Below are 27,985 nucleotides of genomic sequence, written 5' to 3'. Positions count from 1 at the left end.
TCAATTCATGTTTCATTTTAATGTTGCTGCATCTACTTGAGACCTGAACAGGGGCTTGTATATGTAAAAGCATGCCTGTTTTTCCAACCGTTGTTGCTGTAATAAAAAAAATACTACTTTTCCCTATAAAAACTACTTGTTTTTTAAGAAACATTAATGGAATGGTAGTTTTACAGTCAAATAATTTGTGCCGGTTAACACAAATTACATATCAAAACCTTGTTTTCTCCATATTTTATCCTTGTTCTAGGCTTATAACTAATCAAGTGTTTTTGTCTTCATAGTGCTTTTAGGTGCCTGAATGTGTTAACACTTCAAGACCTCAGTATGTGGTGGTTTTTAAATACTGAGTAACTAGATCATTTTATTAAGGGAAGGTGACATGTATGCTGTGTGGGGATTCCTTGTGCATGAAAACATGCTGTGTAGAGGAAGAGATACTTCAGAGTTGTTGTCTAATTGCTGCTTTTTACTTGTAATGATACACCAAGTTAATGAACATGAGATTTACCAAAGCTTAGTAAAATCAGATGGTCCCAAAAGGAAATACAGTTTATTCAAAGCATTCCTTTTCTTAAAGGTCTAATGTAACCAGTGAACAGGGAGGGAATTTAGTTCAGGGACTTGAAATAAATTCCTGCTTTGAGTTCTGTCAGACACAGATGTTATTAAAGTATTACATACTGAAAGACATTTTGTGATTTTGAACCTGGCTCTGGTTTCTCTTTTAGAAGACATCAAACCGGACTGGTAGAATAAGGACTCTTCCATAACAAGGAAAAGGAACCAGCCTATAATCTCTAGCTCTCAGCAGCCCTACTCCACAGGGTTTTTCTTTTCTATGTCCTGCAGATGGATTTAACCTTTTATGAATTTGTGGTTTTAAAGAGAATTAAATTTACAGAAAACTGTAATAGTGATTTGTTTAGTTTTTCACTTGTATTTGCCACTGATCTGTGCATTCTGCTTGGTTATGTTTCATGCCTTTTAAAGCTGTTAGCATTGCAATGCTCCCTTTGTTTCTTTACCAGAACACAGTGGACATTCCAAAAAAAATCCAGATCATGATTTGAATTTATTTAAAGGATCTCCAGATTTTTTCATTAAATAAAAATTACAGTAATTCTGTATTTAAGCTTGTCCTATGGATAAAAATTGAGTGCATTTCTTAGTAATTTGCAAACAGCTGGGGCACTGCAACTTTAGGGACTAATCCTGACTGGTGCTCTGTACCTACAGCATTTAATAATTTCAGTGGGAATTCTGAGTGTTCAGCCTCTTCCAGGATCAGGCTCTTAAGGAATCTATACTTCAATCAATGCATAGCGGATTTTTGCACCAAACTGTAATTAATGTTATCAGGGGGCTCAACATGTAAAATCCCCGTATTGTGGTGGATTTCTAGACCCATAAGATCATAGCACTTGATAACTTCAGTAAACAGTTTGGGTTTGCGAGGACAGGAGTTGAGCGGATTGGCTTGCATTAATAGAATTGCACTGACAGTGTTTCTTATAGGATTACTGAATAATTTTTTAATAAAATATAGATTTTATAATCAGGAAGCCAATACTAGGTACTGGAACAATAGTACAGAGGAGTTAATTTTTATTTCTACAGTGTTAAAAGTGCACTTATATGCTGGTTTATTTACATCTTGGGGAAAGGCGAGAGACTGCAAATAGGGAGATTATTACTACTTTCTTTTTTAAAAAAAGAAGGCTTACGGCAAATTTTAAGACTAAAAAATGTTTAAGCAATTATAAACAAGGCTAGACCCTTTGAAAAAAAGTTTAGAAATATTCTTAAAATAAATTTTTATAGTGTTAATTTTGTAATAATTTATGTTTTGCTATACTTCAGAGCTAACTGACTGGTATAGTTTCAGAAACAGTATGAAACTTAGGAAAGTTTAAGCAATGTTTATATTTTTAAAATGTTCTTTGAATTATGTTTTTATTGTACATTTCTTCAGACTGAAAAATGTGTACATATCTTTGTTATTTTTGCACAATTTTTGTCTTGTTCAGTTTTAGGAGCAGTACTATGTTGATTTTTTTAATTTATTTTGAGTTTAAAAACTGCAGGAGTTTAAAAATCTCAGTAACAAAGTCATCCTCTGTAATCAATGAACTGCTATTTCTAGTTGTTGAGGGAAAACAGTGGTTGTGAGATTCAGTGGTTGCTTCTGAGAAATAATGCTAATCAATGACTGAAGGAGCAATTTTGTAGTTTTAGGAAGCTTTAGCTTTTTCCATGCATCTTTTAATTGGAAAGCTGGAATATGGAGCCTGTCCTTCGAATGCTGCTTAAATTTTTTTTCAACTGGCTTACACTTGACAGCATTTCAGGAAAGTGAAGCACGAAGTAAAATCCCACAGTGTTCTTTCATCATCAAAGAATCATTATTTAATTATATGTATCAAAAATTTCAGCCTGAAAAATGACATGGAAGTAAACATTTGAAAAAATGGATACAAACTGGACCAGCCTATAATGCATTATTAGCGTAGCATTCACTTGGTAGTTCTTTTTCTTCCCATTTGCCTGAAAATCTTGTGATTTGTTTCCAGCAATAGAGGCTCAGAAGCTTTGGTTGTTACACATACGCAATGCATAGGCCCGTCAGCCATAAAAAGCGACTTGGATAACTTGTATGCCTTCTTTTGTATTGATGTAACAATTGTAAATAGTGCTGATCGACCTTTGTAGAGAATAGTTTATACAGCATATTCTATTATTGCTGATTCTCAGTGAACTATTGTTTTAAAAAAAAGAAGAAAAAAAGAAATTTTTCTATTTACACCTTATATTTTGTTATGCTGTTGACCCATGGCACTTTAACAAAACTCTGTGGGTTTTGCATAGCTGGTCAGTCATGGGATATATTAAATAACTGTTGTTGCACAGAAATGAATTTGCACCTGCTATATTGTGCTTTCCTACTACAGATTTTAGAACCTTTTCCAGAAGACTTTTGACGAAAGCATGTCCAATCATTCTAAGAAAAAAAAAATGCCATACTTGTACAGCCAATTTCTTTTCTACAATCCATATTTTGTAACACTAAGTATTTTCATTCTTTGTCCTGCACCTTTATGTATTAGCAGTATCAAATAGAATTCATTCCATGCTTGTGATAATTGTAAGCAGAATAAATGTCTAAAGTAGGTGTAAATAGTAAATTCTATGGCTTACAGTTTAAAAAAGGAAAAACAGAACAAACTTGTATCTGATTGATACTGCCATGGTTCAACACCGGGCCTGGAGATATTCTCTAGTGAGCGATTGTATTTTTTGTTTTTTGCTTTTTTTTTTTTTTTTTTTTTTTTTTTTTTTTTTTTGTAACATGGCTTTGTAAATAAAATAATTTATATGTTTGTAAGAAACAGATGGGTTTTGTCATTATTTGTCTTTGCAAAGCAAAAATGGTATGTATTGCAAGACTGCCTTTTTTCTTCCCAGAGGCTGAAATACACTGTGCAGATAGCCAGCACTCGGAATTCCATTAGTAGTTCAAAAGATCTGCCCAGTTCTCTGTACTGGGCTGAAATGCTCTGGGATTATTTTTGGCATTTGTGTCTAAAATATTTCTGTACTTACATGTCAGGACAGGTGTGACAATCAGCTACTGAGGTTTTTGCACTGATAAATCATTTTTAAATTCCTTTGCTTAGCTGAATGCATTTTCTCATTCCTTATCAGTGTAAGAATTAACTTTGCTACAGCTGCTAGATTTAGGAATTCTCAGTGCAGTGGGCAGTACAAATTTATAACCAGTCTCTTTATCATTGTTAATAGAAAAAATGCAACTTTTATCTAGGCATTAAGATTCTTGTTCTATGTAAAGCCTGTTCCAATTACAGATCAAGTGAGACTTAAATTGTTCATTGGCTTGTCAGCTCTGCAGAGAAGATTGCAGGTTTTTTCTCTCGCAGCAAACCTCTTCTGCAAATCTGGGGAAAATGTACATTTTTATGCTCCTTTTATGAAGTATCTGGAAACTCGGTCTTGGAGATACTGTAGGGAAGATGCTCACAATTGCAGTATGATCTTTTTTGAAAGCAAGAAATTTGGACTGCAAACTGCATTTTTGTATGCATACATTCAGAACTGGCAGAGGAGATAGAAAGCTGGCCTGCATTACAGGAAACGGTAATCGAAGGAGGAACATTTTAACTTCTAGGTAAACATCTTTTTGTCTAGTGTCTTGCGTGTTCTGTTACCTGTCACAAAAGCTAATCCTGAACTTCCTCTTTACTGTCCAGTTTGTGCCTTGGTCTGAGTTGCTTATATTTTGAAAACTTTTTTTTTTTTAGTCTTGAGTTTTATCTTTTCCAGTATAGAAAAACCGAATATCATGAAGTAACAGTAGATAGGAAAGTTTCATCTGATAGAGTGGTCCTCATTTATGGCTGAAGAGTGACAACTGTGTTTGTAAGATGCTTTGCTATTTCTAGCAGCCATTAGGAATCAAAGATACAGCCAAAAAATGGAATATTGCAGCCATGAGTTATTAGTTGCTTGCCATCATTGCCCATGGCCAGCAAAGGGCAAAAACCACTGAATTTATTTTCCAAATACGAGTCCATGTAATTTTTTAGCACTTGCAGGTTCGTTAGAGTGATTTACAAGCTGTTGTCTATTTGGAGTTGGTTTCCCCCACCCTTTTTTTGGTTATACAAGTATTTTGCTTGTAGGAGTACTCTTTTGCTTCTATTATCCAACATGCTCTAAATGCCACCAGTTTCAGAGGGCAGCAGATCACACTGTAACTTTTTTATTCATTGCATTCTAGTTTTTACACTTCTGTTTTTACCACAGACCTATTTATTTTAAAAGAAAGTCATTGCTGTGTGCAACCAACCAGTATCTGTTTTACTCTTCCAAATCTGTCAGGATTCCCAATTGGAAGAAATGCCAAATACTGATTCCAGAAATATTTGGAGGAGATTCATACAACAGATTCAGACTTCAGAACACAAGAATGTTTATTTCATGCAAATTTTTATGCTGTTTTGCACCTTGAGTATCTCTTGAAAGCTACTACTCAAATAAGTGCAGACCTCTTCTAAAACATACTTTCCTAAGTAGAGGAAAGATAAAGCTGATAATTCAGCAGCAGGTCCCTGTTTGCCCTTCGACTGGAGAATCCATGGTAGATAGTATGCATACTCTTGTTCTCATTTTGTAATGCATCACAAAGTACATGGGCAGGATTCTTTTGTGTGTGGTTTTTTGTTGTTTATGGGTGATGTGCAGAAATATTTAGATCTAGTCTGTAATCTGCTCTCCCTTCAGAAGGGCAAAGGGAAGCGTGCCAGAAATAACAATCAGGATCCAGGAGAACTTGATTTGAGGGTAAGGACACCAGTAGCAATTCGAGATGGTGCACAACATTCAGCTGCACCTTTGCAGACTTCCCAAACCTGAAAGATTTGGCTCTGAAATTGAATCTGGGTTTGATTTACTTGGAGCAGTTACTAACATGGTTGATATGACAGCACAAGAGACTAGTTTTTCAGAAAATTGTCTAGCATGAACAGCGTATATTTACAGAATGCTACAGGTATAAAGGCCTGTTGGTGTGACTACAGTGAATGGCCTGAGGAACTCATGAGTGCAACCCTGTGAGTCCCGTGTCTGTGTCAGCTATCTCCAGCCTGGCTGCTACGGAGGCAGAGGAGGAGACAGAGTAAGCATCACTGCAGAAAAGAAACCATCATCCCTTCCTAGTGGCAAATTTACTCAGTGCTGATTTGGAGAGCTGTGTCACAGGTGAGTAGACAGGTCATAGGAAAAGGACTACTTGGGCTCAACCCTTTAGTCTTGCCCACCAGAGATGCAGCATATATAGGCCTGTCACCTTAGTTCTGCAGATACTCTCAACAGCCTATGCAAGAAACTTCCCTTCTGGTCAGCTCTATTCTTAATTTGCAACTATTTGCCTTCCTTTTTCTTTAGTTCTATCTTATTTTGACCCATAATCAGTTGGTGGGTTTTGTGGTGTGTTTTGGGGTTTGTTTTGTTCTGTTGGGATTTTGTTTGTTTGTTTTAATCTTGCCTTGAGTTACTCCTTCCTTGTTAATTCTCTTTAGGATCTGTGTTTGGACTATGAAGCCTGAACAGTAATACCAACACACTGTACTTGCTGCTTCATTATCAAGGAGACACCAAGAAGGTGCAGAAAGCTGGTTTTCACTTGTGTTACTTTGCAGAGTGCTTCCAAGGCCTACAGCTTCACACCCTGAGTGTGGATGCTTCCAAAGAAAAAAAAACATTCAAAGGGAAATGCTCCATTTGTGCTCTTTAACCTAAAACAAGCCAAGTGCATGTTTGCTCCTGGAGTACATAACAGACTCCATGTTGGGCCTTTCATTGCTAACAGACAATTGTCTAATGCCTGTTTTACTTTGCCCCTAGCATATTATTGGACCACTCACTCCCATGACTTCCACTGCTGATCTTCCAATCCCAAACTCCTTTCATCTGCACTTAAATGTCAATGAAGCCCGAAAGATACTAGCTTCTCAATCTCAAGCTTCTGTCCAGGGCCTTTGGGCCCAGACTGGCCTTCAAAATCCCTTATGAGGTTGCCAAGAAAGGAAAAGAAAAGGGAAAAGGAAATTGAAGCACGAAGCAAGTGGGTCAGCACTGATATGAACCTCTGGCTCCAACTCACCACTTGCTCTGACTTAAGGGGATATAATATTAGCCTGCCGATACCTTTGAGGAGGTCACTAGGAGATCAGAACCAGGCCCTGCAGTGCTGCACGGTGGGAAGATGAGAAACAATCCACTTTAGTTGATAAAAGGGAGGTTCAGACTGGATGCAAACAAGGTAAAACCTTCCTGCCATGGAGACAGTCAAGTGTTAGAACAAGTTGCTTAAGAGAGGTGGGTGCAAACTCCAACTTTCGAGGTTTTCAAACCCAAACTGGATAAAGCTCTGAGCAACCTGGTGTGACCTCAGAGCTGACCCTGCTTTGAGCAGGAAGCTGGACTACAGACCTCCTGTCCTATGATCCAGATGTGAAGAAAGCAATAATGATGAAAGCAATAACTCCTCTCTCAAGGACTCATCTTGTAGGGTCATTTTCTCAGAAATGCTCCCTGGCGCCTTCTTAGGGTATTTTCCTAATACCGAACCCTCTTCATGGCTCAGTCTTTATGTTATTCATTAACCAGCTTTTTTGGTAGCAGTAATTCTCACTCAGAACTGGTGACACCCAAGATCTTGTCATTGGCGTTTCTCACTCTACAATGTCTGTCCTAGAGAGATATTTCACTGGATTTTTTTCCAAATCTCTCCCGGAGATATACTACAGAGTTTCCTTTGAATCAATTTACCTGCTTTGTTTCTAAGACAGCATAGGATGAGGCAGAAAACTTACTGTCCACTCTAAGTCTTGCCTTTTTACATTCACAGAACCAAGCTCCTAACATGTTTTCCAAGAATGCTAATCTTTCCTTTTGAGGAATTGTGAACATCTTTACACTAAGGATGGCTATCTGTGTAACAGACTAGACGGCATTATTTTCTCTCTCTACTATACCCAGTAATCAGCACATTCTCTATTATAGCATGTGCAGTACTGTAGCTTATATGAAGAGCATGTCTATTCTTGACACCTGTGGGAGACCACCTACATTGACATTCACCTTCACCAAATGTTGATGCATCCAGAATTGTTGGATTTGGTAGAGCAATGCTGACATTAGGAAGCGCTCCAAGACCTCTTCCTGGTAACCTTGCTTTTACAGGGTACTGACTGAAGTGACTACTGTTAGAGTACACATGTGGACTTAATGGTCAAAGACAGGAAAAAACCCAGGTTACTCAATCAGTAACACGAGTCTTTGTAGATGCATAATCCACACTTACTTTTGCTTCCTAACTGCATGCCCAGCCTTTCTGTTGTTCAAAATGTCTCTCTTTGGACTGTGGGTGTCAGAGAAACTAAGGCGAGGGAGATGGATCTCTGATCTCTGCTACCCTGTGTAGTGTGAACTTGCTCTACAGATACTGCTAGAATAAAAGCATCTGTGGCCTTAAGAGCTATGGGCTCAGAGCCACACTTAAACAGACAAATATGCTACATATCTCAAAGAATGAAGGCTCCTGCTAAGAAACTTCTTTTTTTGTTTTGCCTTCAGCAAGAGTCCCACTGTAGTTCTAAGAAGTCAGTTTCGTGGGTTTTCAGTCAGCGGCCAGTTCTGTGAGAGAGCCAAATCTCCTGATATTAAACCAGCCTTTTTGTGACATATTTTTAACTTATCTTTGACTAAGAAACAGTAACTGGAAGTATTTTTCTAATTCCTGATATTAAATTTTTACCAGTATATGATTTTTGATGGCAGGTTTAGTCTTTGTTTTGCAGTTGACTGAGAAAAACAACATTAACAGCTTAGCCTTACAGTCACTCTTGTTCTCATGGAGGGGACTGGGATGGCAACATGGTGGAGGCACAAGTGATCCAGGCTATTTCTGTAGTACATCAAGGACAATTTCTTGACAGAAGTGCTCAACAAGCGAAGTCTGGCTATGCTAGACATGCTACTCACACATAAGGAAGGGCTGGCTGGGAACACTGACATTGGTGGCAGCCTTGGCAGCAGTGACTACAAGACAGCAAAGCTTAAGATTCTGAGGGAAGCAAGGAAGAAAGATAAACAGTCGAAATGCAACCCTGGCATTTAGGAGAGCAGACATTGTCTCCTGCATACGTTTTGTTGGCAGAATTGCACAGAAGACTGCCCTGAAGGGCCCAGGGCAGCTAGCTGATGAAGCACAAGAACAGTCCATTCTGATATGCAGGAAGTTGAGCAGACATAAGGCCACCATGGCTGAATGGGGAACTCCTGACTGAACTCAAATGCAAAAGGTGAGTACACAGACTGTGGAAGCAGAGGTGGGCTACCCTGGAGGCATATAGAAATGCTGCCTAGGCATGCTGAAGCAGAACTAGGAAAGCCAAAGCTTAGCTGGAGTTGGAATTAAATGAGGGATGTGAAGGACACCTTCTGTATATTAACATGGAAGGAAAGCTTAAGTAAAATGTGTGCCCCACTACATGGGGTGAGTAACCTAGTGGCAAAGGACATGGAAACAACTGAGGTACACTCGGTGCCGCCTTTGCTTCAGGTTTTAACTGGAGACATCTGTGCTCAGATCTTTGGCCAGGGTCTGGGGAGTGAGGTACTACCCACATCAAAGGAAGCCTGAGTTAAGGACTACTTCACCTGGACCTATACCAGTCTATGTGAAAAGCTGGGCTCCATTCAAGGATGCAGGCTGGTATCATTACAAGGCTGCTATCATCCTTGAAAGATCCTGGTGAACAGGGTACAGGGTTTCTAAGGACTGGAAAAGGCAAACGCAATGCCCATTTTCAAGAAAGACCCAGGGAACTATAGGCTGCTCAGCCCAACTGCAATCCCAGGCAGATGATGGAACAAATTCTCCTAGAAGCCGTGTCCAGACAACATGGATTTACCAAGGGGAAACTACGCCTGACCAACCTGCTTGCCTTCTGTGATTAAACGACTGCCTTCAGGTACTGACCAGAGAGCAGTGAATGTTGTTTGCTTTGACCTTAGCAAGGCTTTTGAAACCATCTGCTTTTGTATTCTTACAATAAATTGGAGAGATACAGATTCAAGGTGTGGACTATGAGGTGGGTGGAAAATCATCTTGACAGCAGTGCTTGGAGGGCTGAGGTCAGCCGTTTTAAGTCTGGTTGGTTGGTTGTTACTTGTAACATGCCTCAGGGGTTAATACTGAGCCAAATAATGCTGAAGGGTTTCATTACCATCCTGGATGTTGGGATGGGTTGGAGATTCATGGATAACAACAAATTAGAGGTAGGGAGGGGATTGATATAGTAGGGGCAGGGTTGTCCTTCAGAGGAAGCTCAACAGGCTAGAAAACTGGGCTCACAGGAACCTCATTAGGTTCATCAAAGACAAATGCCGAGTCCTACACCTCTGAGGGAGGCATAACCCCATGTCATTGAACAAGCTGGGTGCTGACTGGCAAAAAAGCAACTTTGCAGGAAAAGGGGACGGTGGACAAGCTGAATGTGAGCCAGTAAGGGACCCCTGGGGTGCTGAAAGCTAACCACGGCCTGAGCCGCAGCAGTAAGAATGTAGACAGCAGTCAGAGGGAACTGATTGTCACCCTCTGTTTTGGCACTTGTGACACTGCGTCTGCAGAACTGTGTCCAGTTTGGGCCTCCACGGTACAAGATGCAGCATGCATACTGAAGTGAGTCCAGTGGAGCGCTACCAAGATGACAGTAGCTGAAGCAAATGATGTATAAGGATATTCTTAAAAAAATGTTTTGTTCAGTTTTAAGACGAGTGAAGAGGGGTCTGAGTGCTATCTTCAGCTACAAGGTGGGTGATTGTAGAAAAGATTAAGCCAGACTCTTCCTGGTGGTGCACAACAGAATGGCAAGAAGCAATAGACGTAAGGTAGCACAAGGAGAATTCTGATTAGACAGAAGGCAAAAATTCTTTGCAATGTAGTTGAGCACTGGAATAGGAACCAAGCAATCTTGTGAAATCTCCATCTTGGAGACAGTAAAAACTGGGCTGGGCAAGGCTATGATCTCAACTTTGAAATTAGCCCAGTTTGAGGAGGGAGGGGGCTTGACCACATGATCTCCAGAGGTCCATTCCAACCTAAATTATTCTGTCGTTCTATACAGTAAAAACAAAAAACCAAAATGAAACAAAAAAACACAGTTCTGTCTGCTGAGATAATTAATACCCAGAAACTTAATATTTCTGCTGTTAAGCACTTTCCCTTATAAATGTATAGTGCAAAATTCCCTGGCAAGGAACTCACCTGTATCTTGGAAGTCCTTGAAGATACACAATGGAAGGGTGCAGTGGAGCTCTTCCACAGCAGTTACAGAAATGGCAGGATCCAATCCTTACAGCCCTGCCCTATGCTCCCTAACACTGAGTGCTCTCTAATGTCCATGTTGAGAAGGAGCAGAGGCGGGTAAAGCATTAAAGGAGCTGCTACTCAGCACGTTCACTGTAAGCATATGGCAGACCTAGGCATCTTTCCCAGCCCTTATTGCTCCTGTCTCTTCCCACAGCCCGAGACTTCAGTCTTCTAACACTCCCATTTGGAAGAACATGTCCATCTGCCTGTTTTCTTCAGCAAGACAAGTGCTTGTTCTGCAACCAGGTTCATATCTGACCTGCAGTCCCTGTTCCTCTTCATGACAACCCTTAAGACTCCTGGTAGTGTATTTAGTCCTATGTAATTAGATAAAAGGCTTACGTTACTAACGATATTCTGCAAAAGACTCAGCTTCTGTCACAACAGGTATTAAGTCTTTCAACCAAATTCAATTTATATAACCTAACCACTTTAAACACATGAAAACAGATTTGATTCTTTAGTTCTTGATTAAAACTCAATTAGCAGTATCTCTATAACAGAACCATAAAACTTTGAGATGTTCGGCAAATCCTGTTTTTCTCAGTCACCAGAAGTTCAGCTTCTCTTAAAATAGTCCGTGTGAGCTTCTCACAAATTGTCCTAAACTATCATCCTTTTAGGGCTTGTGTATATATAGCTGCTACTATCATCATATGAACTGAGGATAATAATTATTTAAATAATAAATACATGTTTCATTATCAGAAAATTTTTTCAAGGAAATAAATTGTGCTTTCTTAACAGTGAAATAGAGGGTTTTTTAAAAAAAAAATATTCCTAGTTGTAAATCAAATCTGGATTTGCTCTGCTTAGTGATGTTTTTGAACCATTCCTCAGAGAAACACACTTCAATCTGTAATTCCTGTGTTTATTGCTAAAATATCAGCCTTCAACATACATTTTTTATAACTGGTTATCTTTGTTGACCACTAAAGGAGAAAATTCGTTTGCCAAATGCTGTTTTCTCTGTCCCAACCACTCACTGACTGACCTACTTTTCTCTCCAGTCTTTCACTTGCTCCTTCCTTTCCTGTCAATCTTCCTATCCTTAGGTTCTCATTTTCACATGTCTTTATTTCTCCACTGCTGGCCAGCTCAGTCTCCCGTTTGTAATTCTCCATGCTTCAAGCTACACTTTCTCCTATCATTCCTTTTTAGTAAAAAAAAAAAAAATCAGTAGTACTTTTTTGCAAAGTCTGTTGAAAGGCTTGGAAAAGTCAAATGCAGGAATGGGCTCAGTAACTATGAATTTTATTCATTAGGAAAAGGTGGTTTCCATCACTGCCAGGTAGCTGTCAAGGGAGGTAACTGTTACAAACCTGCAACTCCTCTAGCCCTAATTAAGACTTGAAGCAGGTAGCACAATCAGTTTAAAATGCTAAAGAATACAGGCAGAGCATGGCTGTACAATGTCTCTGACGTTTTGGATGCTGCATTTTTCCCACTCTTTCTCTGAGAAAAAAAGGTGAATTCTATTAATGCCTTGTGATATTTTATTTTTGGCAAATAGTTAAATATATATAGTGCTAGACTTTTCCCAGGAATACCATTTTTCTTTTACTATATGCTCATTTATCATTGTCTATTTTTATTTGGTGGCAGATGGTTATGTCGTTGTAGGTTTGCTTGAATTTTTTTTTAGTGGGACAGTTGATTATCTTTCTCCTACTCACATTGGGTAGTACAATAAAAAGGTTCTTTGTTTGCACAGGCTACGCTGCAAACGTCAGTAATGATTTAAAAATGTAACCTTTCTTACTGTTAGCTGCTCATCATCGATTTTGCTTATCGTACCATCACTGAGCACACATGACCACGTTCCACTAGGTGGCAGCTGAACGTTTTGCTGTCCGCCCGCATTTACAAGGGTTAGCCAAGACCACCTTTAGCAAGGGAGTCCAGTCCAGGTAGCGGACGGTATATGGGGAAGAGCAAAAGCTGTAGACCGCGTTACCGCATATGGAAGGAAATGTGGCTGACAGTGAGAAGACTTGCATGAATCTTAAAAACAATAGCGTGTCAAAACCAATTTGCTTTCCCCATGAAGTAATGCAACTGCCGTACTCACTAGTAACTTGGCTGGAAGCGATGATTCTGTGTTCTAGTGCTAACGTGCTGACATCTAGGCAAATTAATTTTTGCTTCCCACTTCCTACCCACTGAAGCAGGGGCTGCGCAGTCAGTCAAGTCTCAGTAATCCGATTTACTCCGCCTGGCGCCCTGAGCCGACTGAAGGGGCACCCCGCCAGCGCTGGCGAGCAGCTGCGCCACCCGTCCCGGTCCCCGGCCGTTTTCTGTTCGCTTTTGTCCCCCTCGAGGACTCCTCTCCTCAGGGCTCCTGCCCTGGCCCTTCCCTCCCACCTCCGCTCTCCCCGCCGGCCTCACCTCACGCTGCCTCGCGGCGGGGCGGGGACGGTTAACGGCCGGCGGCGCGCGCGCGGTCTCCCAGCAACGCGGGATGGCGGCGGGCGAGCAGGAGGCCCGCGACTACCTGCAGCGCCACCGGATCCCCGAGCTGCTCCACCGCCTCGGCGCGCTGCTGCTCTACCACCGCCCCGGTGCGGCACCGCGCCCCGGGGGCCAGAGCAGGGCAGGGGGCACCCCCCCTTCGCCTCAGCCCCGAGACCTGTAGGGCCGTTACCTCTCCCCGCCCGCCACCGTGAAAAACGGGGTGGGCGGCCTTCGTTCGTTCGCTAGCTGAGGGCCCCGCCTCTGTGGGCAATCTTACTTTGTTGCAGAAAGACCACGCGAGTTCCTGATCCTGATGCTGGAAAGGGTGAAGGCTGGGAAACGAGCCGAGGGGGAGTACCCGTACCTCATGGACGAGGCCAACCTGGCCGCCATGTTCGGCTTGCTGGATGTCGTAGGCCAAGGCCACATAACGCCAGCGCAGTACAGAGAAGGTGCGTCTCACCCGAGCGGCGGGTCATACTGAAGTGGTTGTCCGTGCGTGTGTGTGTTTGTGTGTGTGCTTGCACAGAATTATCAAAATAGTTTCAAACCTACGCATATGTGTGCTTGAAAAGCATCTGCCCAGCTGCCAATACACAACCTGGAACTTGGAAAGTTAAAAAAATTACCTATGTTTACTTCTTATTAGACCTAGGCCAGTTTAAGATGTTAAATTAATCTTCCCAAGACTTGCATGGGAAATTCTCTTTCCTTAACTTTAGCTCTTAAAACTTTGGGACTGAGCACTGAGGATCTGCAGCTTGGAGATGATGTGAATATCACACTGGATGTATTCAAAGAAGAAGTGTAAGTTTAATCGAAAGGGTTTTTTTTTTCTTTTGGGGAGGGGGACAGATAGATATGCACAGGAGATACTGTACTGAGATTTATTTTTTATTTACAAAAGCATATAATTAAAGGACTTGCTGGTTTAAGCTTAACCCCTTTACTTTGCATTCCGAGATTTTGAAAGGTCAGTTACTGCCTGACCTTGTTTGGCTTGCCGTAACCTGAACCAAACTCGGCATTTTCCTCCACTGTGTCAGTTCGAGGATGCTCTTGAAGCAGACCTCTCAGATCACCTACCCCTCAGGTCAGACAGATGATCATCAGGTAGCCCAGGGGTTCCAATACTGATCCAGAAATGTGAAATAGCAAAGCAGTGTTGGCCTCTTTGCCAGAGGTGGTACCACAGCTGTAGGTGAAACAAGCTCAGAGTTACAATAATTTCTCATAGCCAAGGTATGGTTCTAGGGGCAATTTTTTGTTAACTGTTGCAATCACTGAAAGGTAACTGGAACTAATTACCCTCATTGTTATCTAACTAGAATTCTTTTTTTTTCTGTCTTAGGAAGAAAAAGATGCTGGAGAGCTGGGCTGTATACTAGTTTAAGCAGCGGTCTGCTATATATATTAAAAATAGGCACCTTGCTCAATGCTTCTGGTTTGTCAGCTGTGGATAGCTGATTTTAAGCAGTACTCTCTTTTTCTCATTTCCCTCACTGCCCTATTTGAGCAATCGGCTAGAAAATGACAAGAACTTGTTCATGTTTACCAGGCACTGGAAGTCTATCTTTTGAGAATTGCTTTTCTTAATACAATTAGATGGTTAAAAAAAGGTAGAGATCTCTTAGGCAACTAAAACAGTGATTTGGAGTTCCCTCCATCATTTTATAGCTTACAGTAAGGGGTTGTTACCTGTTGGCTCATTACCAATTCAATAAAATTAAGAGTTAAGCTGTTAGGATCCTAAGTTGGTTTTGGGGCTTGGTTTTTTTAAAGGAAATGTCCACAGTTGAAGAAAGGTAGCAATTGCAAGTAAAATGCTATTTTCAAACTTTTAACACAGTATTTATGCAATTTTTAAGGAGAAACTTAAAAAAAAATAATAGGAGAGACTCTGGTACAGCAAGGAAAAAAATTGAATTAGTATGAATAAAGAAAATGAAGTGACATATTCCTTCCTTCTATGTTCTGTATATACGCATTTTAATACAGAACATCCATTCATTACCTGCCATTTAGAGATGTAAAACATCTGTGTTTAAGTGAAGGTGGACCACTGCATAAGGAGTAGTTGTCTGTATTGTACACAGGTGTATTTACACTGTAAATACTCTGTATTGCTTGGAATAATGTTACAGCACACAAGATTGACAAGGCAGACATATTCATTAGAGATGAAGACATTTTTAGCTTCTAAATGCAATGGCAAGGTGGCTATGGAAAATAAGATCTGCGCAGTTCAAAACCAAGTCAGCAGCATTTTGAAATTTTTTTTTTTTTTAAAACTGTATACAATAAGGCATAAGATCAGATTAAACCAGTCATTCAGCATTGAAAAAAACAACTCAAGTATATTAAAACATATTTGCTTTGCTTTTGTTTGAAATAAGTAATCTAGATCAAGTTATTAACCATTTCTGAAGCAGTCTTTATTTTCCTGTATTTGGCCAACTAGCTCTCAAATTGAGAAGAATCTCAACATCCTTTTGAGCTAATTTATAAACTCCAAGTTCATTTAGTGCTGCTATTGCAGATGGCTGGTTTGGCTTTAATGTTGTTTCATTTTCTGAAGCTGACTGCAGTACATCCTTCAGAAGTAAGGCAGAGCCAATATTCAGGTTCAGGATAATGCAGGCTTCTTTTATGCTAGAGGGAAAAAGTTACATGGATTAATACGAGAAGCACCCATGAGAGACACTTAATTTTGTTCACTCAGTGATTAACAAAAAAACCTCCACGGACTTCTGAAAAGGATCAGAAGTACTGAACTGGAAAGTACTGCTTAGATCAAGGCAAATGGTATACAGTATACTTGTTCTCACTGTATAAGTCTTTTATGTTACGTATGTGCATTTCATAAGCATCAATACTTTGCCTTTTAGTGCTCGGCCTGGCTTTCGCTGCTGAAGTTTTTCCACCATTATTAAAAATACAGAATAGAATTTACCACTTAATCTGTCTGGGTTTCCCTAACTACCTTTTCCCCTAAGATAATTAGAAACTTCTTATTCAGTATATTTTAAGAGTACAGTTTGACAGTTGCTAGAATCTGAAAATTAGTATCATTAGGGAGCAAACAGATACCCTGTCTTTGTCACACTGTTTCTAGTCTAAATACAATACATAGCGATGTACCCATTATGCATTATTTTTTACAGTTCCTTTGTACATCTGTGTCCTCTTACTCTGGGAATAATACGTATGTATCAATTACCTTTACAAAAGTGATGTGCTAAAAAAATCTTAAACCTGAAGATGCTATGTTCCACTTTATATATTGGTATTTTTAATCTTTGCCTTCAAGTGTTCAAAACTGAATGCCATGCTCCATACTGATTTTAATATTTTAAGATTTCTGCCCCAATTAACCTAGGAGTTTAGCACTGGACTCTTTACAAGACTGGGCTATTTAAAAAAGACTAACCACAAAGAAGGTAGCTTCTTTTCATCAATGAAAGCAACTAGACTGCTATGCAAGGCAATTCTGAGCAGGAACATAGCTTAAAGTAGTCTTTCTTCTAACAATAAATAACATTTATTGTGTTTTAACTATATCTTTGAGTATTTTCTTTGGCTCCAGTTTTGGAAGTCTGTGCTACTTACATTCCTTCCATAAGTTAATTTATCTACACATCCTGACTGCACAAAATACTCCAGAACACATGCCACAGTCCGTTGCTGAGTACATGCTACAGAGTCAAAACTTTCCTAGTTGTAAAAACTGGAAGCATAAATGATCCACATATTTTAAGTGTGGATCAAAACTAACTGTGAAAAAAACCTTGGTGACACATAAAACACATGTATTCATCTGGACATTCACTTTAGAAATACCAACAGATCAGAAGTTTGCCTACTTACTGCTTGAAGTAGTTCTCTGGCCTCTTGCAGTAGTGTGAAAATAAAGGGAACAGATTTCTACTCATGTCAAACTGGAGTTGTGCTGCTCCTCCTTCGTTGAAATGATTTGCCATAATTATCTGCAAACAAAGAGGTGCATCTACTGTTTAAGCCAGTCACACCTATATTGTATTGGATAGGTCACATTTTGCTGATACCTACTTCCTGATATATGTATATATCCACTTTCTCTGCAAGCATTTGCCAGAAAATTTTGAACAGTGAGTGACAGAGCTGCTGTTCTAGCTGTAGCAAGCGGTCTCGTAGGGTCAACAACATTGGGCAAGCTGTGCTTGATAAAGACATTACTGCTTGCTCTGCTTGAGATGGTAAAGATAACCACCTGAAAGAAATTATCACATTGAAGTCATTATAGTGAAATTATTCATATTACAACTGAAGTTAAAATTATCCTTTAAAAAAAATCTTACCCATTTACAACGGTTCAGAGAGACTTCTTTCCCATTTCAAATCTAAAAGTAATCACAGTCTAATGCTATGTTTAAACTTCATTTAATGTTAAACTCGAGCTTTAGTTATCAATCTCTGAACGTGCTGTTCAGAGAAATGCCATCTAATCTGGAAAATCATCGAGTAGTTGCATTCCTTTTATGAAGCACTTCAGAAACTGTACTCAGGAGCAAACATTCAAGAAGCCCTATAAGTCTGCGAAGAGAAAAGTCATTACAGACCATTTCATATTAACTCTTTAATACTACTGCGAAGAATATTATTCTTGTCCAAACTAGAGTGATCCAGAATTTTTCCTAGGGTTTTTAACATAACACGCCCACTAATCGTGGAACTACTTCAGAGAACAGCATTGAAATAGTCTTGAATGGTGTTAAAAGCATTTTCCAAAACTTACTACCCTGTGCCATTCCTATTCAGGAAAATAATTTTGCCTATTAGCTGTTCCTGCCTTTACCTCAGTATTTTTAACAGGAAATAATGCTGTAATATGGGAAGAGAGTAAACAAACTCACCTCTCTTTTTTGTACAGCTTTGCAGCATCTTTGACCTCCCTGAAGACATGATCTACCTGACGAGTCAGCATGTCATGTTTCAGGCGTTCCAGGAGGTTAATCATTTCATCAAAGACAGAACTCTCCATTGAAGCCAGCTGCCCTAGCTGTAGTTTACTGACAGCGTTACTTTCTGCACGAACCTCCAGTTCGGCCTGCTGTAGCTGCAAGAAGAACTAGAGAAACAAAACCAGATATGAATACTACAAAAAATAATCTTACCATTTGAACTTTTCATTGGTACTTTAATAGGCATGGTTCTAGAAAACACTCTGCTGACAAATTTAAAAACTTAAAATTTTAAGATTTTAAAACCACTTTATCTTTCCCCATAGTCCTAATTTAGTGGAAAACAAAACATGGTGGTTTATAATCCTAGTGATGGAACTGATACAGATTTCAGATACAACAGTAGATAAGTAATGGGAATAGATCTAGAGAAATACTAAAAAGATATTTTAAGACTGACACCAGAATGCTTAAAAAAACCCCCATCCTAATTTTGACCTTTTTAATGTTTGCAAAAGTAAACTAGTCTTTAGTTGTAATTACTTTTAGAAATAATCATTCATTAAATCATAAGTTTGCTGGGCTGACAACAGCAAGAAAATGGATCGAGTTTAATGTGACATAGTGGTAACAACTTGTTGGTTTTGCTTTTAAGCAGATCAAGCCGCTTAGGTAGACGCAGCTATACAACATGAAGGCTGCTCAAGATTATCCTCTGCTAGAGACACAGTTTCCTGTGAAGACAAAAAGAATTTGGAGGCTGCTCGTCTTGCACACAATACCCATTTCTACAGACTTGACATGCAACAGGTTATTTTGACCTTTTATACCAATAACCATAGAAAAGTTGAAATGCTACAGAACAGCTATGCTGCCACCAGGCTATTATATAGCAAAATAATTAATTCCCAGTTACCAGCGAGTGGCTTTTCTGAGCAACACCTAAACCGTGTGGCAACACAGATAGCCATGCTGAATCCATTTAACCTAACCTGCCATGGGAGTAGTTCAAGCATCATGCATAGGCTGCTGCACGCACTTCAACATCAATGCTGTTAACACTGGCTCAGAGATCTCCAAAGTGAACTCACTATTTTTTTACAAAACCAAACGTGTAAAGCAGACTACTTTTTTGTCTGTTCAGATTATTCCATTCCTCAGGCTCTCTTTGCATTATAATCAATATAGCTTAGATCTCAAACAATAATCTGTCCTTATACATCTTTTATGAAATCTGAATTTACATCTCATTCTATTTTTTCAGTAATTCTTCTGAATACATTTAGATAAATACTACTGAAAATAAAGTGTTTGTTATGAAAGAAACATCCAAAGTCCATTTGTAAAAAATTTTTTTAAGTAAAATAATTACTTACTACATTGTCAGCCCAGTCTGCCAACACTGTTGCTATATAGTTCACAGCATTAAGGATTGCACAGTATCGGAAGCCTAAGGAGGCTCTAGTCTCTTCCTTCATTACTTGAGTTAATCGTATCCTGAAATCATCAACTAACTCCTTCTGTAGGCCCAGGAACTGTAGTTTTCTGGAAGCTGTTGGAAGATTCTTATACCTGTCTGGAAAGACATTAATAAAATGTTTTTAGGTTTTGCAACACTGAATAAAAGCTTTTTAAAAAGAAACATTACAGTCATCTTACTACACAACCTTACACCTGTGAGGACATCATACGGTATTTAAAACAGCTGACATTAACAATTTCAGGGAAAATACTCAATGCAAAAGCTAAACATGTAAAAACCTGACATTCTTCCCCCTCCTGATTCCACTAGCATTTTCTATTCTAATACTTTAAGCAATATGTGATTATACCATACTATCCAGTGTGGCCCCTAAAGTGTACTCAGAGTAAGATAAAGCCATTGAATATGCAATTAAGTGTCTCCTGAAAACTCACCTGCTCTTATATTCTGTTCCAAGAAAGAAGATGTTACTTAATAGCTTCTAAATTGTCACAGATTCAAAAGGAATAGTAGGATTTTTTTATTACTGCATTGTAACAAATCATATTCTCTAAGTATGAAGGAGTTTTAACATGATAAATATCAAATGTATTTTTTTAATTATTGTTTTGTAAACATGTCACTAGCTCAAGATTATTCATGCTTGAGTTAGTGTCCAAAATACAAAACTAACAGGAAAGATTTTATTAAATTGCAAACATCACAACTTTGCAACATTATTTGGTGACTACTGCTGACAATGGATATTTAGTAGAGAAATCTGTTGGCTGAAGTTTTTTCACTATTCATTACAAACAAGAGCAATGCCTGTAGATTAATAATTACCTGTTATAACTAACAACAGAGTCATAAAAGTTTCAGCACAGTCTGGGACTTTCATTTCATCTACATCAGTGATATCTTTGTATTGTGATATCCATGCAGCCTCTGATGAAAGCATTGAGTCCATTTTCTGGAGAGCAACTGAGATAAAACAATTTACAAATTTTGTGCAAGATTTTAATTAAAAAAAAAAAAAAAAAAAAAACAACAAAAACCCCTCTAAAATATATAAACATAAAAGTCTTATCTCTAGTAAGTTAAATTTTACATTTTCAAGGTTATAAATACTACTGATGACTGGCTCATACAAAACCAGCTTCAGTATACTGCATTTGCAATGCTGTTAACAACTAACTATGCCAGAGTTAATTGGGGGTTTTGTTTTGTTTAATAGTTGGCTTGCTCCTTTCCAATATACTTCGTCTTCATTTCTCACAAGTTAATACCCTTCCCCTATTTCAATTTAAAGTCCATCCTTGTCTGCACACACATAGATGTAACACTTGTCTAAAAATAAGCCTACTGGATTCCCCACAGTTTAGGGGCAAGAGTCCTACAAACTACAGTAGCGCTATTAGAGTCTAACCAATTCTTAGTCAAAATAATCACAGAGTACAAAAATACGTGTGTCTTATGTAGTAGCCCTGTCCAAGTGACTTATCCTGTTTGAGAAAGCTATTTGTGTAAGTATACACATACTTTCTGATTGTGCAATATAAAGGCCAACAAAATCCACTGGAAGTCTTACATTTTTTTTCCACTGTTAGCCACCTTTGGAAGCAGGATTCTTCTGAAAGAATATGCATGCAACTGGGAAAGCTGCTGAGATAACCATGAACGCTGTATAACTCTCTCTCAAATAGAAGTACCTCATCCACAAGGTGACAAAAGAGTGCATCATCATACAACAGGCATGGAATATCAGCAGCCAGCTTCTCCAAAATCAGCATTACTAGAGCACGAGAGAATTCAAGCTTTTGAAAGAAAACAGTGAATAAAGTATCAGAGATAGGAAGTATTAATATGTCCAAACATGTACATAACAAACTGCTACTAGACCGAGTTAAGTCTCATCACATACTTAGTGAAATCAGTGGAAGTAGGCTTACACAAATATCTATCAGAAGTTAACTTACGTGTTCATATATATATGAAACCATCCAAATACTTACCCCAGCATTCACTGAAGATCCTGCCTTGTCCAGTATTGGCTGGATTTTGTCATCAAGGAACTTTGCATGATTTCCAATCCACATAAGTACTTGTGTTAAATACCACTCAGGCTTATTTAAAAAAGAAAAGAAAATATTAAATGCATCCAAATAACAACTATTCAAGTACTACTAATATTTTAAGACAAACTTATAAAAATACTGGTCTCTTCCCCTGCCTTCTCTTGATCCCTGATCACACAAGTCTTTCACTGTGTTTTGCTTAACTTTGATTTTCATAAAAGCAGTATCAGAGAAGTATTTCTGGATTTGAATTGTCTTAAATGCACCAATTATTCTGTTTCTTCTCAAGCAAAAGCTCCATTTTTTATCTCCCCCCTCTCTACCACCTTCTCACTCTTGAGGTCCTCTTTTCTGCTTCATATACTTCCTCCTGTTCTTCTGTGTGGTCTTTATTTCTTGGTACAGCAAAAAGGATGCACTCCTGAGAAAACTCTTCACAGTAGCTCCATTCTTACTGCCATTGTACCCAACCTCAACCCCACTTTCCCCCTGGAAGTGGGGAATCTATTACCTTCTCATTTAACAATTTAATGCCTTCAAGCTTTTTCAGTTTCAACATCTAAAAATACAGGCTGTAGCTTTTGATGAACACTTCTTTCAGTGTTAGTGCAAGCAGAAGTAGTTCCCGTCCACCTCACTCCCAATAGCCAAAGAACCTTCTGTTGAACTGCAATCACATTCTCCACACTTTGCACGTCTGTTTCTCATTTCTATAGTACTTTTCACCTGGCTACTGAATTTCATCACATTTGCTTTGGGTTTTTTTGACACTGCCTCCCCAAATTGCCAAGATCATTGTGAACTCCAAGCCTGTCCTCTGAAATACTTGTAATCCCTTCCAGGTTGCTGTCTTTCAAATATTTTACATGGGTATTTTCTTTATTCCATTACCCAAGTTACTACAAAACAAAACAAAACAAGAAATCGAACCCAAATTTGAGCAAGGATCTGTTGGAATATCTTTCTGATCTGACACTAGATTACCTGTAAACGTTTCTTCACAAGTTTTTCAGAAAAATAGTTGTTCACCTATTGTTGTTCAAAAATTTCATCTCTTGAACATAATTTTCCTGTTTGCTTATGAAATAATTTTGTTCATGTCTTAAAAACCCTCTTCCCCACTAATATACATAACGTTAATAGTAGCACCTGTCAAGATTGCAAATATATTTACAGTTACCCAATTGTTGACACAAGCACACAGACTTGTGCAACTAAACTGTTACCAAACAGCTCTCAAACTCTGCTCCAGATACATTACAGCCGCATTAACGCATTGAAACCTGTTCCAGTGATAATTCTCAGATAAAAAAATCCTCAGTCTTTGAAGATAATTCATACAAAAAGTGAGTCAGGTTCCAACTGGTAAACTGGACTTCTCTTGCTGTACGTCAGTTAAAAACTTTAACCCAGAAAACTAATTACATAACAGTGCACTTAGACTAATCACATTTTATATACTAACAGCAAAAACCAACATTTTCAGTTATATTGGTACACAGTGCCAAAAATCAAAGTCACAGCTCTGTACAGCCTTTGAGCTCAAGCAATAAGGAACAGTGCAAAACTATTCGGAAGGAGACAGAGGAAATTAATCAAAACTTCTGAAATTATGGGAGTCAGTCTAAGACTGCAGTAATGCTTTATAAAGGATCTGAGCAAGGGAGAAATATTGCCTAGCCCAGAGAAAATGCTTGTGCCTCTGAAAGGTCTCCAAGTGCTATCTTGATGTCTGTCCACACTTAGGTAGGCACAAGAACTGCACAGTTTTGAAGAATCTTACATTTCAGACAGAAAAGCGTTAAAGCTATACAATTTAAATACAGCAATCTATCTGTTGCTTTAAAAAGCAATTAAAATAAAAATATCAAACTGCTTTCTCCCATACCTTGTTTAAAACATTGGTTTGTTTATTTCCAGTGAAATGATACTTGAATCTTTTCTGAAGAGGATTCAGCATGATCTGTATCGGAAGGATAATGGGTGGTGATGGGGGTAAAGAGTACTTTTCTGGCAATTGTTTAGGTTTGGTTAACAGTTCATCTCTAAGTTTGATAGTTAAGGACGAATTTAAGTGTTGAATTCTCCCAACATCATCATTTCAATAGAATGGGTTTATAAAAATGAACATTTCTTAGTTCTACCTCATTGGCTGAAGGCAGTATTATGCAGTCAATACAATTCCTCAAATATGAGGGATACTCAAAATATTTCAGTTTATAAAATATTTAATACAACTCAGGCTGCTAAGGATTATTTATTCAATGACAATACAACTCACTTAAGTCAGTTTGATTTAGGAAACTCAGTATAAGTAAAAAAAGAACACAGAAAACCACCATTATCAGTACCAAACACAGTGGCTGTCCAAGAGACACGCTTATTCACATTTGTTAAAGGAGGACAAAAGACTCACGAGATTAATAAATGCAATAAATACATGATTTCCCATTTTCATGTAACTAAGTGATCCAGTCTGCCAGACCAAAATTGTTACCAACTCAGGGTTGTGCAGAATGACTTTTATCTTCCCACTCCAACTTTGATAAACAAACAAACAAACCAACAAACCCAAAACCCAAACGAACAAAAAAGGTGGCCACAATCACTCCAGGAAGGATTGCTTGATTGCAGTTTAGCTGTGCTTTATTTAATTCACAAAAAAATGGAACAGGATGAGCAATAGTGCCTTCTGATTAACCTCAAAGGCAGGCTACTATCACTGCACAATGAAAACCCTTCTGTTGTCTCCCCTTTTTGCAGTGTCCTCCCGAGACAAGTATCTTTAGCTTTCCCTCTTTTCCTTCTGAGATGGGACATATTAAAATAATTAAGGCTGATTTCAAATAAGGCTATGAAAAGAAAAGCATTAACTGTGTAAAATAAAACATACATCACCATTTTTTTATTAACATTGATAATCTTGCTGAAGTATATAAGGCCTGATGCTCATGAAAGCTGAACTGCCAGCTACCATGAAATCACCAGATCTGATGACTTGGGAGTTACAAAGTTGCTACTGCCAAAAGGACAACTTTGGCACCTGGCATTTTCTAAACAACAACAAAAAAAAACCCCAAAAAACCCCATTCTAACATTAATACAAAGTAACGTAAATTCAATTGTCTTCTGTCTTTAGGGAGAACAAAATTTTAAATAATTCTTCTTGAGCACGTGCATCTCTGACGTTTATTATTCTTACTAAAATACACCACAACTATTTAAAAGGATACGAGGTTTGCAATTTCAGAAGCTGAGAAAACAACATCTCCAAATTGTTGTATACGTCAGGAGCACTGGCTGGCACAGCAAGGCCAAGTGCCTGAGACTGTGGTGGTCCCACAAATGGCCAGCGGAGCTGGGTTAGTACCTCTTCAAAGTCACTGCAAGGCAAAACAAGCACTGTAACACAAACTTAACAGTACAACACAAAGACGAGGGAGTGACAGCACATCCCTTACCTCGACAATTTGTCCTTAAGAATTTTATGCCAGAATTTAACAGTGGATCTCACAAAAGCAAGAAGATGAGAACAAGATGACTCCTGAAGTTTAATATCCAGTTCTGCCATGAATGCTAGAGTACTGGCTGCCTCTGGAACATTGTTGGTCATCAGATATTGCTGAATTCTATCACTGTAGAGCACAAGAAAAGTCAAGGCCAAAAATTCATTAAAGATAGCGGAAAAGAATCACTTGTGTATTGAAAAATGAAGATAAAACTTTCTCAAATCTAAAACATTGTTGGTCATCAGATATTGCTGAATTCTATCACTGTGGAGCACAAGAAAAGTCAAGGCCAAAAATTCATTAAAGATAACGGAAAAGAATCACTTGTGTATTGAAAAATGAAGATAAAACTTTCTCAAATCTAAAACGTTTTAATGATGGGACAAACTAGGTTACCAGTCTCAGAACATGTATGTAGTACTCAGAAACTTTACCTTAACTCTTCTATTCGTGAAATCCATTTAAGATAGGCCAGGTGTCGTTCAATCTCTTCTACTTGACTAATCAGTACATCGAGATCCTCCATCCATGGCTGAGCTTTCAGTAAGTGGCTACTGATTGACTCAGATAGAAGAGTTTCTTCCTCTAGAAGCCTACTCAGAGACTTTTTAGAATCTTCTGCATTCTTTAAGGCATTCTGAATTCTTTTAGGGACTTCTGATGAAACTGTAAGTACCTACATTCACAGAGAAGTATTAAGTCTGACATAAAAACACGGCATTATGTAGACTAGTATCATTTGAGATATTAATACATTACTTTAATTTAGTTAAATATACTTAATCAGTCATACAGCATATTCAGAAAGAAAAAAAAAAACAAAACACACTTACCTGTTCTTCTAACTGCTTTTTATTTTCAGATAGCTTATCAATAAGGTTGTCTAGCTTCCTCAGAGAATCATAGTCATTTCCAACTTCTCTTTCCACAAATTCAGAAACATAGTATGGGATATCACAATGATCTAGATCTTTAGTGACTTCTTTCTTTCCAACAGCAACGGTTGCCATGTTTTCTTTCTCTGCAATACTGATCACACAGTTTCTAATTAGTCACCGCTAACACAGCAGAACCATTGATCTACTGAGGACACAAAACTCCGTGAAAAGCTGGGCAGTTCAACTTAAATTGAAACTTAAATAAGACACTCAAGAAATATACTGCTTTAAGTGAGACAATTTGCTGGCCTCAGTCTTAGCTGAGATATGATAAAATCTTGGTTACACATCCAACTGGTGATTTATCATACGTTAGTTACTGAAGAGAAATACGTCTTTTTAATTTCTTCCTTCCTCAATAGTGTGAATTTTATTAAAAACAGTTCAACATTTACATAGTTTCTACATATGTAATACAGAAAACCTAATGAAAAATACTGGAAAAATACTTCCGAAAAATACTTTCGTAAAATACAAAGGAAGGTGACAATGTTCCGCTTTACCTTTTCATACAGTTTAGGAATGTTCCAGAGCTATCAATTGATGACTGACGTATTATTGGCAAAGTATCCACTCAGGTCTTGCAATGATTTGTGAAGCAAATGCGCCACTGAAATATTTATAAGAAAACCCACACAGTGTTAACAGAAGAGGCACTTGCTGATCCACACATTTGGCAGCATCCAGAGAAAACCAGACCTGAAATTGAGAGGATGATCACGTACGGTGAAACAACAACAAAAAAAAAGGCAACAATGACGAGCGTTTGGCTAGTTCAATTCTCAACTTTTTACTGTCACTTTCAAAACAGTATTTAAAAATGAAATTTATACACTTGCACTTTATCTGCCACAAGCTTTAATTAAGCGAAAAAGCCTATGAAGCAGACAACAGGAAAGCGCGAGAAAACGGTGCCGCTGATGAGCCGAAGCTGGAGAAGCATTAGAGAGCACCAGGAGGAGCAAACTGGGAGACCAAGGGTGTCGCTGAGGAAGAAGTGAATAAAGAAAACAGAGTAGTAAAAAGCACCGTGCTGTCGGCAGCAAGGGAAACCAACAACGCCGCAGAAGACTGCTAACCAAGGGGTGCTCCTCTCAGGACCAGGACGCAGGCGCAGACAGGAGCGGGACACCGGGCAGCATCCTCCGACCACCTCCCCGCTCAAGCGGGCAGCAGCTCTGCACCCACCTTCGCCACAGGGCCGGCCCGCTTCAGGGAGCGTCAGGAGGCTCTGCGGGGCCCGGGGAGCCTCTGGGCGAGGGCCCCTGCCGCCCCACCGCCCGGCACCGGCCACCACCCCGCAGAGCCCCTCGAGGCCTCGGCGGGCCCTTCTTCCCCCACACCGGGCTCTGCCCCCGAGGCGGCGCGTTCCTTCGCAGGCCGGACGGCGCCCAGCGGGCGCGGGCAGCGCAGCTCGGCCGGGCCCGCCGCTACCCGCTGGGCTTCCCCCCGCCGGAGGGACGGCCGCTGGGCCGGGTCCCCTCGGCGCCCTAGCCCTGCCCTCCCCGCTCCGGGGGACGCGCCCGCGGCCCCGGGAAGCCGCCGGCCGCCCGGCCCCCGCTGACTGACAGGAGCGCGGCGCCGCTGACAGGAGCGCGGCCCCCTCCCCCGCCGCAGCCCCGCCCCTGCCGCGTCGGCAGCCCGCAC

General features: G+C 39.4%; 3 protein-coding genes across 15 annotated transcripts in view; 2 read left to right on the top strand and 1 right to left on the bottom strand.

Annotated features, from left to right (window-relative positions):
• ATXN7L1 (ataxin 7 like 1) overlaps positions 1-13,778 on the top strand; it is a 130,913-nt gene extending 117,135 nt beyond the window's left edge. For 5 of the 10 annotated variants that reach the window (XR_007507617.1, XR_007507618.1, XR_007507621.1 and 2 more), the window contains 2 exons: positions 5,653-8,885; positions 11,112-11,644. Coding sequence is in view for 1 of the 10 variants with exons in the window: in XM_049813604.1 (XP_049669561.1) it covers positions 732-773 (42 nt within the window). In the remaining 9 variants the exon portion in view is untranslated. Of the gene's footprint in view, positions 1-731; positions 3,349-5,652; positions 8,886-11,111; positions 11,645-13,698 lie in introns of those variants that run through there. The other 5 variants (XR_007507613.1, XR_007507614.1, XR_007507616.1 and 2 more) reach the window with 5 other exon arrangements.
• EFCAB10 (EF-hand calcium binding domain 10) lies at positions 12,403-14,830 on the top strand. Its single transcript, XM_049813608.1, has 4 exons — positions 12,403-13,518; positions 13,699-13,863; positions 14,134-14,218; positions 14,763-14,830. Exons 1-4 carry the CDS (start codon positions 13,419-13,421, stop codon positions 14,797-14,799), a joined length of 387 nt encoding a protein of 128 aa, XP_049669565.1. The 5' UTR covers positions 12,403-13,418; the 3' UTR covers positions 14,800-14,830.
• A 648-nt stretch (positions 14,831-15,478) lies between these two features.
• Positions 15,479-27,792, bottom strand: RINT1 (RAD50 interactor 1). Of its 4 annotated transcripts, none has more exons than XM_049813606.1 (15): positions 27,418-27,792; positions 26,842-27,037; positions 26,234-26,429; positions 25,835-26,076; positions 25,353-25,526; positions 25,125-25,274; positions 23,780-23,936; positions 21,829-21,939; positions 21,405-21,630; positions 20,660-20,797; positions 19,728-19,927; positions 18,304-18,518; positions 17,480-17,660; positions 17,279-17,397; positions 15,479-16,063 (listed from the first exon to the last, which is right to left on the bottom strand). In XM_049813606.1, the coding sequence occupies exons 2-15, from the start codon at positions 26,847-26,849 to the stop codon at positions 15,847-15,849; spliced, it is 2,334 nt and encodes a 777-aa protein (XP_049669563.1). In that variant the 5' UTR covers positions 26,850-27,037; positions 27,418-27,792; the 3' UTR covers positions 15,479-15,846. The 4 variants fall into 4 exon arrangements, 3 of the variants coding, with proteins under 3 accessions (XP_049669563.1, XP_049669564.1, XP_049669562.1); XM_049813607.1 differs by having other exon boundaries at positions 27,527-27,792; XM_049813605.1 differs by having other exon boundaries at positions 26,842-27,792.
• Positions 27,793-27,985: the final 193 nt, after the last annotated feature.

This window comes from Accipiter gentilis, chromosome 11 (assembly GCF_929443795.1).
Source record: "Accipiter gentilis chromosome 11, bAccGen1.1, whole genome shotgun sequence".
Taxonomy (NCBI): Eukaryota; Metazoa; Chordata; class Aves; order Accipitriformes; family Accipitridae; genus Astur; species Astur gentilis.
This window is presented reverse-complemented; position numbering and strand designations above follow the sequence as displayed.

Bases quoted from the DNA above. Each gene is read 5' to 3' on its own strand.
- EFCAB10 (XM_049813608.1), top strand. From the start codon at position 13,419: ATGGCGGCGGGCGAGCAGGAGGCCCGCGACTACCTGCAGCGCCACCGG. The intron at 13,864-14,133 runs GTGCGTCTCACC...CCTTAACTTTAG, and splicing joins GCCAGCGCAGTACAGAGAAG to CTCTTAAAACTTTGGGACTG. The intron at 14,219-14,762 runs GTAAGTTTAATC...TTTCTGTCTTAG, and splicing joins GATGTATTCAAAGAAGAAGT to GAAGAAAAAGATGCTGGAGA.
- RINT1 (XM_049813605.1), bottom strand. The intron at 25,275-25,352 runs GTAAGGGATGTG...TTTGCCTTGCAG, and splicing joins CTTAAGGACAAATTGTCGAG to TGACTTTGAAGAGGTACTAA. The intron at 18,519-19,727 runs GTAAGTAATTAT...TTGTTTCTCTAG, and splicing joins CAGACTGGGCTGACAATGTA to TTCTTCTTGCAGCTACAGCA.